We start from the raw sequence: 10,392 nt of genomic DNA, 5'->3' as shown, positions 1-10,392 counted from the left end.
CACGTACGCAACCGTGTATATCGTACGTACGTGTGCTGTAGAATTTATCCTGCCTCGTCTCGATCAAGGCCTCGACATATTCTATCACATAAATCTCAATCGCTTCACATTATCTATATATACGTTTTTATCAATTATGTAATCTGCTATAGTGCTATGTGGTGGGATCGACACAGCTTCATTGATGATCTGCTGATGATGTACAGGGTTCTGGGTGTTATGGCTATTCATTGCGATGGTGAGTGGTTGCTGCTGCTACCAGAAAAGGCAGGCAGCGAGGAGGAGGGAGCTAGAGCACGCGCAGCAGCAGCACGTTTTCAGGGATGCCACTGGTTGCGCTGTTCCTGCGCCCAATGGTCAGTATATCAGTATGGATTCTTAATAAAATATCCCTATCTAAAATCCAACATATAGTTTTAAGAATATTTGTGTATATGTTAGGGAGAGAGAGAGAGAGAGAGAGAGAGAGAGAGAGAGAGAGNCGCGGGCTATAGTAGTATAGTACTAGAGCTAAGCGGAACGATGTAAATACAAAACCAGATCGAGTGAACATTGGCAGCCTAGTAGTAGTAGTAGACCAAGTAGTAATAGATTATATCTCGTTGTTGTAATTACAACCTTCGATGCAGCTCACGTATAGTGTACATTGCTGTGCTGCAAAGCAGTGCACTGACATTTATATTTACTTGGATATCTAGGCTGATGACATGTGTGAAGGTGACGTCTACTGTCATAAAGGTCACTGCTGTGGGAACGGGAGGTGTTGCACATACTATTATGAGCTGTGGTGTAAGTATATACTCACAAATCTCGGCCAATGTAAAGTTGTATCACACATCCGCAGTTAGATACAATAATGTAACCCAAACCCAGGCTCCTGGGTTTGGGTTACATTATTGGGTATCTAATCCGCAGTGANGAGAGAGAGAGAGAGATTATGTTGCATTTGCGTATGATGCACTCAGATTATTGAATCATGTCCTGTGTGCTGAGAATGACCCATTTCAGCGTAAGTGTCAGCAGGATGTCTAAAACCTTTACACAAATGATTATTCAATATATAAAGAACTAGTAGAACAGAGTAGTCTGTAATTTTGAGCTCTTGAACACATTAAATTGGTCTTTGAACATTATAAGCATATAGGCCCCTATAGTTATAGGCATTGGGAGATTTCTTAGTTCTTGATATTAATTCACTCTTACCTTTGTGGCATTTTTTTGCAGGCAAACTGTTTGTTCTTCCGTCCTATGAAGAGGTGCTCTCTACACACAACACTGGTGCTCCCCCGCTGTACAGTGCACTTTATGATAACGTAGTGCAAGGACCGCGTGACGTTGGATCCTTGGCAATTCCAAGTACTAGCCTCAGCAGTGATGTGGATAATGCAACTGTTCAAAGGTGTGTTCTTAGAGAATAATTGACGACATTTCATTTTTCTGCATTGACTTTTTGCTTCCTGAAGAGATTATCTATCTTTCTCTCTCTCATTCTCTCTCTCTCTCTCTCTCTCTCTCTCTCTCTCTCTCTCTCTCTCTCTCTCTCTCTCTCTCTCTCTCTCTCTCTTCTCTCTCTCTCTCTCTCTCTCTCTTCTCTTCTCTCTCTCTCTCTCTCTCTCTCTCTCTCTCTCTCTCTCTCTCTCTCTCTCTCTCTCTCTCTCTCTATCACACACTCGATATATATATAATCTGTTCATATATAAGTTGGTCAACGTAAAAACAAAAAAACGTCAATGCCAAAGTTAAATATTAAAAAGACAAAATACTAATGTGTTCGTTTGTCCTTTATTGTAGTGTAACTGAACATCAAATAGAAGTATCCGTTGACATCCGTGATGACGATGATGAACATTTGCCTGCGTACAGCTCACGCGTAGGATCGGAAGATAGTCTAATAACTGCCTGAAGTCGCTGGCATATGCTATCTATATACTTACTCTGGAGTGACTATACAAGCTTGGCGTCATCACGATAAGCATTTATAATTACTAAAATTTATGCACTTTTACTTCGTCCTATTCTCACCATATATAATCCATGAATTATGTAAAAATTTATCTCACAGCTGTGATGGCCTTTTATTATTTAGGAAATTTATTACATAATACGATCCTCATGTAAATATATGTTGTACAGCTAACAATCTGGGGAGTATACTAAGAAACGTGCATATATATTGAACAGCTTTTATAATCTATGAAGTATAAAATGAAAATTGCAGCAAAAACTGGCATTGCCAATAGAAACCAAATTAGGTGGATCTTGACAGATGTCTTTGTGTGCACAATTTGTCATTTATTTTATCATGAAGTTAAATAATAATTTTTTAACATAGTTTTAAATTTAGTTTATGTACAATAATCGCTTGTACATAAACTTACAAATATTACATCATACTTGTGAAGATATGTTTTCATTCTGTAAATATGTTGGCAAAAATAGATCAACCATAAGTTTTATTTTATGTAGTTATATTTCGAGTGTTGGGTATGTGCTGATAGCTGCAAGCCTGAAATTGTTAAGCCTTTATTTTAATCTGTAGTTTATTATAAAATTTGCTTACAGTGTACTTAAAAGGTCAGTTCTTACAACTAGGTAGCTCTAGAAACATCTGCTGCTTGTCTTTATAGGCATCATTTAATGATTTAAAAATGTATGCAGATGTTAAAATATTTTTACTATGAATTCTGTTAGAAACATGATAAATGTTAAGCATTTAATCATAGCGTCGACAGAATCACAGCACAGAAAATATAACTGTGAAGAATGTTCTTGTATTTTAATATATTTTTTTAATGAGAGTTATGTAAATAAACAAGATTCCATGGACACTAAATTTATACTGCATTATGAACATGCTTGTGCAATCTTCCTGATCAATTGTAGTTTCTTCCAACATGAGATAGAGTGAAGAGCCAACAGATTGTTTTTACTGATTGCTTTTACTGCCTGTTGCACGTACTGTTTTTATTGAGCCTGATAGAGTCAACAGCTAATAAGGTATTAGCTCTTGATAGAGTGCTGCTAAGGTAAGGCTTACAATACTGTGAATACTGAAAATGATTAGATTGAATGGAACATGCTAGAATGTGTTAATAACAATCATTTTCAGTATTCACAGTATTGTAAGCCTCACCCTAGCAGCACTCTATCAAGAGCTAATACCTTATTAGCTGTTGACTCTATCCGGCTCAATGAAAACAGTACGTGCAACGGGCAGTGAAAGCAATCAGTAAAAACAATCTATTTGCTCTTCACTCTATCTCTTGAGCTATTATTAGCTCTTGACTCTATCTCTTGAGCTATTATTAGCTCTTGACTCTATCCAGCTCAATGAAAACAGTACGGGCAACAGGCAGTAAAAACAATCTGCTACCACGTTTGTCCTCGTGCATGATTGAGATCGCGTCACAAAAGAAACAACAACGGGAAGCACTCAAACACCGTCCATGCGCCTTCGCTTCGACTCTGGCCGCGCTGCGTCAAAGCTACTATCGGCTTCTTCTGCGGCGCTCTCGCTGCTATCGTCGCCGCTCTCCTCCGAAGCTTCCTTTCTACAGGCTTCCACCGTCCACTGGTCCTCCGCTTTCAGCTCGCTCGAACTCCGTACACTGATCACAGACTTGACGGAATGCCGTGTATCTGTCGGCAAAACGATTGTGAGCAATCGACGTAACGCAGTGAACTTCAGTGTATTCTATGTAAAAGCAACAGGTGCTCATTTTTTTTATGTGGAAGTGATTAAGTATATTTCATTATTAATGGGCCAGGAGTCACTTTTGTCAGTGAAGACGTTTTTATATGTGCAAATTTAGACTGTGAATTGGTTTGTAAATCCTAAAAAGCTTAAATTCGACTTTGCGTCAATAAAATTCTATTCATACCGATTATTTGAGAAGAAAATATAGCTCAAGATGATACAGGCTGATACATGAGATATATTTTTTGCTCTGCGGTAAAAAGATGGCTCACACTGTACACATACTTACTTGCGTGAAGCACACATGCCCGGCTGTTGGTTGAAATCGCATCTTTGCTCTGGGGCTCTTGCAGACCAATCAGCAAACCTCTATTACAGATATATAGGAAATAACCTATCTCGTCGCATACAGCTTTTGCTGAATTAATATAGAACACTTTTCTATATAAAATATCTGATGATCTAGTAAAAATCTAATATCTAATCTATTTATCTATCTATCTATATCTTGAATTCAATGACACGTTTTCTGTACTCTGAAAGGATACAGGTTTGCAACGTCGTAGGGTCCTCTCACGTCCATGGCTTCCCTCGCACCACTGCTGATGATTACATTCTGTGATGAAAGAATATATTTTACTTGTTGCACAACGTTGTAACATCACATCTACTACTTCCATTCTCTTTACCGAATGAATGCACGCACATATTTACGTGGGCATTCTTGGACCTCATGTGTGAAAGCCTGTCCAGGCAGAATAGCATTAGTATGGGGGTTCAATACATTTATAAAAAACAAAGCCTGAAAACTGCCAGGGATAAAGATATCACTTACTTCGCATTTAACATAAATATTAAGCCAAAGTAAGTTGAAGCATAAAACCACATTAATATCATATCTCTGGTCAATTGTACCCTTCTAACCATACACAGCTCATCATGCAGTTGTTAGGTTCTACCCGTCACATACCTTGCCATGTGTGACATGCATGATTCTCAGTGCATTGGCTATGAAGGTTCTTCTGCTGGAAGAATGGAATCCTTCGGAATATACAATCTCAAAATGAACTCCTCTCTCTATAGCCTGAAACAACACACCTGCTGATGTATGCGGCAAGATTACACGCTGCTACGTTAAACTATTTAATGACCAACCTATATAATACACCTTCAAAATTTACCTGAGCCTGCATTTCTTATAAGTGAAGCACTGGGCTTTTGTAATAGTAAGGTGCTTAAAACTGTAGCTCAATATCTTGAAAATCACATTATACCTATAAATGATCTTATCATGACCTATTATAACTGCGAGAAAATATTGCTCGTATTTTGTAATCTATCGTCAAACATACCTTACTGACAGGTGCGGGTTTTAGGTAGTAAGTTAATTTGTCTCCAATGTTAAATGTGATGATATCAATCTCAATGGCAGTGCAGGCCATCTGAAACATCATGCGTCGACAGGTTAGTCCCAAGTAGTTAAAAATGGCCACATACATTTGGCCAATCGCTGCCTATATTGCAAAATTATTACCTTACTGAATTGCTTGCCCTATTCTCAGCTTAAACTTTGATTTACGCCGGAGAAACAATTGCTTGTTGAAACTGGCTACAGTTACCGTGTACATACGTGAAATAGTTTTTCTGTTGTTGGTTGAACAGCCAGTAAGTCATAGGCTTGAATATCATCTTCCTGCTGTAAAATGTAAGCAACAGATCTACCTGATTAAATAAATCAACAAATACAACCTTACATGCTCATTATCACGATTCATAACACGTAACATATACATCATAAAGCAATGACTGTTACAAATAAACGGTGAACATGAAATGCGGGGAATAATCAATGGTATAGTAAATTGATCACCATTCTTCGCCACTGCCCTGGATCAGATAGAACTGTTGTAAATCGGGAAAGTTGCTTCAGTGATGCTCCCTTCACCTGGTGCAAAAAAAACAGATTCTAATTAGCACATCTGGTAGGTGGGAAGAACAAACATCTGTGCAATGTTCACTGTGTTTACAACAACTATACAAAACTGTATCCGTAATCACGCCAACCTGTCAACTGCGTAGGCACTCATTACATCGATTCCGCATAGAAATTGTGACCACAGACGAAGTTTAAAGGATATGGTCAATACTTGTTATTGTTTTAACATCTTAGCACCTAGAGCCTGCACCTATATGTGTAATATACATATATATATATACCTTGAGATCTCCTATATCTCTTTCAGTCAAATGAACTTTCACCGGAGCTGGTATTTCTACAACCTTAAAAACAATGCTAGACCTGTATTCACGTGGTTTGTCATACAGGACTCCCTGATTAACCTTCACGTGCTACCAACAGATGCCTTCAGACTAGGTGATGTGAACATTAATACCTAATTGCTTGTCTATTAACCTTTAAGAAATAAATATAATAACATGCATTATAATACAGAACAGTATCTTATTGCATTAGTCTGTTATAGTCTTTGGTTTTTATTTCTATATCTATAATGTCAGCATTGTACTGGCCGTCATTGGTTTTCGGAAAAAAATTACCAAGTGTTTGCAAACATATGTAATAATAGCAACCAAGCTGATACTGGCATAAATTTAGGTAGGTTAGGTAGTTAGGTTAAATTTAGTTTCATGAGGATACCTTTGATGGTTCTTTCTTGCTCTTGCCTTTATCATCTTTGACCAACACGTTCTCTACGTAATTGTTAATCGCAACAACTTCATAACCAACTGAAAACAAACAACAACAACACGATAAATAGTCTCATAAAGTGGCATTGATAATCACTGCATAATTAGGTACGATGAACCTGGGTTGGACACAATGCACTGTGCAATACTCATGAAACAATCCGAGTCTCAAAAGTAAATTGAAGTAAGTTAAATCTAAATGCTAGTGCTGGAGGCTACAGCAATCAACACATTAGATATAATAATGTAACACAACATGAGTAACCCCATCCCCAGTAGGATTACCACTCCATCGGGAAAAAGAAAATTTAAATGCGTTGTTGTTGCAGTGCAACTGCCGAAATTTGTGGGGGTTTTTCGATCTGGTACCTAACACCCCAGGGGTCAGATATCTATTTGCCGGTAGTGCTATATGCCAGTGGCATAGTTAAGGGGGGCCAAATGGGGCCCTGTTGATCCAAAAGAATTTTTTTTTTAAATGAAGACAAAAATGGGAAGGAGGTTGGTTGACAGGTCAACAGTACACACGACTGACCCCTACCCCCATGGTTTGGAAGCGTTATTTTTATTTACGGCACAGAACGCAGCCTGGATATGAAACGGTAAAGTCTGCGGAATTAGCCTATATATTCCTGTAGTTTATCTGACGTGCTACTATGGCCACATACAAACGTGCGCGGTCATAAAACATTTAACGAAATGTATTATATGTGGTATTAGGCAACAGTACAGTGCACGAGATAGAGGAGACAGTACGCAGTAGCATGCAACGTAAGTCTTGCACGTGCGTGTATTATATAGCCTAAATCTTGTTATAGCAGATGCCATGGCTGAGATAAATAGTACATGCAACTTGTTTGGGACCGTACAAAATGTCTACACCGTTATTGAGTCAAGCCCTCATCGCCATTCCATTCTGGAATCCATCATGAAAAGGCTGATGCCAGATCAGCGAATCAAGGCCCTAAAAAGCTTGTCAGAAACAAGATGGACATGTCGCGCTGAAGCGGTTGATTCGATTTCTGCCAATCTGAAGGCGATCCTTGAGGCCCTAGAGGAAATAGCCAGGAAAGCTAACCGTCCTAAGGTAGTAGCAGATGCACAAGGGCTGTTGAAAAATCTGTCAACGTTTCACTTCGTCCTCAACATGGAAGCGCTGCGTCCAATCCTAAGCAGGTGTAAAATTGTAAGCAACTACTTGCAGTCAAAGGAACTGGATCTGATAACAGCTCTTGATGCCATTTCGTCTCTGAAGAATAATTTGACGGAAATGCAGTCTGCTTTTTTCACAATTCCAAGAAAGAGTTTTGCTGTCGCCTTCATCCTAGCGGTGGTCATCTCCCCCCCCCCTACAGCAATCAATGCCCCGCTGCAAGCGCAAGAATTATTCTACCAAAAAGAAAATTGTTGTAGTCCGAATGAAGGCTGTACATGTACTCAAAAGTGCCTCAAATACCATCTCCTGCGATCTACATTTTCAACATTTTCTGGGGGAGGACCCCATACCCCCCGCCTGTTTTTCACCCCCATCCTTGCAATCCTGGATCCGCCACTGAACAGTTACATATCTTGCCACTTGGGAGCAGAGAACAACGAACAAAAATGTCGCCTTTTTGCATGGCGCCCAAAACAAAGATTGCAGAGCTAAGAGGTGGGGGAGCGTAGGGTGTGGAGAGGGAGTCAAAGGAACCATTAAAATATTGTCATCCACTATTTTGCGCAGTTCGCTGTTTTTGCCACTGCACGTTGGTTGTTACAACGTAAAAGCACCATGGTACAACATGGGTGTCTTAGGATATAATATATTTCGGGCGCAAATCCGCTTTAGGCACCTTAGGCTTAGAACTGTATCACAAAGTGATGCACAGATTTCTGTGTATCATCAACTGTAGCTCTAGAACTATAGACCTCCGCTCCGCCACAGGGCTATAGAACATACTATGGCAATTTCCAGGTAGTAAGCAAAGACAACTTTTTGCGCTCAATAGCTTCTTCGGTACGCCAAATAAAGCACATTCTCTGTCGCACAAATGTCTTAAGTTACTGCAATCACTAAAATTAAACTGCAAACTAACGGTTAAATGTTGTACTTGCTATATTACTCGTCGACGAAGATTATTTACCAACTTGTCACCGCCATTTTTCGTTGCGCGGCGCTAGCGCGGTTCCGGGGCTAGTGAGTGGGCACAATGTATTTCATAAGTGGAGGGGTGGGCAGGTTGCATGCAGATTTATCCGCCATTTTTCGTTGCGCAGCGCTAGCGAGGTTTGCAACCGCGTGCAACCTCCCCACCCCTCCACTTGGAAATATATCGTGCTAGTGCCGTGCAACGAAAAATGGCTGTGACAAGTTGGTAAATAATCTTCGTCGACGAGTAATATAGCAAGTACAACATTTAACCGTTAGTTTGCAGTTTAATTTTAGTGTTTGCAGTAACTTAAGACATTTGTGCGACAGAGAATGTGCTTTATTTGGCGTACCGAAGAAGTTATTAAGCGCAAAAAGTTGTCTTTGCTTACTACCTGGAAATTGCCATAGAAATTAGTATGTTCTATAGCCTTGCGGCGGAGCGGAGGGCTATAGTATAGTTCTAGAGCTACATCAACTGATGCAAAAACTTTCCGTATATCAAGGAATGATGCAAAAACCCTAACCCTAAGTCATAAAGTATAACCTTAAGTGTCACAAAGTGTGATAGGGTGGATGCCACTAGGGACAGCGCGTCTCCCAAGTCCGAAATAGTAGGTTTCAGGGGAGAGATAGTGATCCGCTAGATGGCGCATTATTAATTAACAATTAATAAAATCAGTTAACCCTAACTAACGCTGAGAGGGTCTATGTCCCCCGGGGTACTGCCGGAACGTACCCTGGGTACGGTCCGGTATACCGAAACGTACCCTGGTACTATCTAATATGCCGGACCGTACCTCGCCTACTCCACTAACGAGTCTAGGGAGTCGCCTACGCCTACTCCCTAACCCGAACCCGAACCCTAACCCTAACCCTAATCCTAACGACCTAAACCCTAATCCTAACCCTAACCATATCAATAGTGACCAGGGATACGTTCCGGTATACCGGACCGTACCAGGGTACGTTCCGGCAGTACCTGGGGACATAGACCCTATGAGCCTAACTAACCCTAACCCTAAACCTAACCCAAATCCTAACCCTAACCCTAATCCTAACCCTAACCGTATCCCTAATTAAAAATAATAATAATAGGCCCTCTAGGAGAGAATTCGGTACCATGGGAGACGCGCTGTCCCTAGTCGCAGCCTGTTTAGGGTTAGGGCCGGTTAGGGTTAGGGCCGGTTAGGGTTAGGGTTAGGGTTTTTACATCATTCCTTGTCTGTGCATCACTTCGTGATACCTAACATCCTAAGGTGGCTAAGGTGGATTTGCACCATACTTCGTAGCATTCCACTATATATCCTAAAAAATTACGTTTAATTGCCATTAGTAATTTCTCCTTCGTTGATACATTTTCCATGTGCAAAATGTTTAGATCACTGAAGGCTGCCATCTTTAATGATGAGTGGTCCGTAAAATATGGTGCGAATGTGAGTCCGTCGCGAGATTTTGCGAAAACCTCTCTTGATACGTTTTTTAAAACAAGTTTTTCCCCCTAAAAATTTATATCTTGTTTATCACCGCAAGATAATTGTAATAATTAATAATAACCAAAATGTGTGTTTCATGACACGCCGGATGGTAACCCGACCAGGCTGTGTGACTGACGTCAATACACCAATAGGGTATTCTAACCCTAGCAATACCGTTTCTTGGAGCTAGTGCTTGGCATGCTTGCGTGCCTGCCTGCGTTCGTTTGTGTTTACGTGCGTCCGTGCGTTCGTACGTGCATGCGTGCGCGTTTTTCTGACGCATTTAGCAATTCCTACCAGCCGCCTGTCGAGTTTTCTTCTGTCGCTAATTTTGAAAAAAAACTAACCGCGAAGTAATTGCGGTAAAAAAAACCTGTCGCACG

General features: G+C 40.3%; 2 protein-coding genes across 3 annotated transcripts; one reads left to right on the top strand and one right to left on the bottom strand.

Annotated features, from left to right (window-relative positions):
* The first annotated feature begins 129 nt into the window (after positions 1 to 129).
* Positions 130 to 2,833, top strand: LOC106819144. The gene is made up of 3 exons (XM_014823800.1): positions 130 to 356; positions 1,225 to 1,399; positions 1,792 to 2,833. Exons 1-3 carry the CDS (start codon positions 236 to 238, stop codon positions 1,901 to 1,903), a joined length of 408 nt encoding a protein of 135 aa, XP_014679286.1. The 5' UTR covers positions 130 to 235; the 3' UTR covers positions 1,904 to 2,833.
* LOC106819143 (ribonuclease P protein subunit p30-like) lies at positions 2,770 to 10,034 on the bottom strand. 2 transcript variants are annotated; one of them, XM_014823797.1, is made up of 10 exons: positions 9,852 to 10,034; positions 6,354 to 6,442; positions 5,915 to 5,977; positions 5,568 to 5,642; positions 5,328 to 5,393; positions 5,050 to 5,139; positions 4,668 to 4,781; positions 4,246 to 4,313; positions 3,987 to 4,066; positions 2,770 to 3,639 (listed from the first exon to the last, which is right to left on the bottom strand). In XM_014823797.1, the coding sequence occupies exons 1-10, from the start codon at positions 9,928 to 9,930 to the stop codon at positions 3,434 to 3,436; spliced, it is 930 nt and encodes a 309-aa protein (XP_014679283.1). In that variant the 5' UTR covers positions 9,931 to 10,034; the 3' UTR covers positions 2,770 to 3,433. The 2 variants fall into 2 exon arrangements, with proteins under 2 accessions (XP_014679283.1, XP_014679285.1); XM_014823799.1 differs by lacking the exon at positions 5,915 to 5,977.
* Positions 10,035 to 10,392: the final 358 nt, after the last annotated feature.

The sequence above is a fragment of the Priapulus caudatus genome, unplaced genomic scaffold (genome assembly GCF_000485595.1).
Source record: "Priapulus caudatus unplaced genomic scaffold, Priapulus_caudatus-5.0.1 Scaffold2888, whole genome shotgun sequence".
Classification (NCBI taxonomy): Eukaryota; Metazoa; Priapulida; class Priapulimorpha; order Priapulimorphida; family Priapulidae; genus Priapulus; species Priapulus caudatus.
This window is presented reverse-complemented; position numbering and strand designations above follow the sequence as displayed.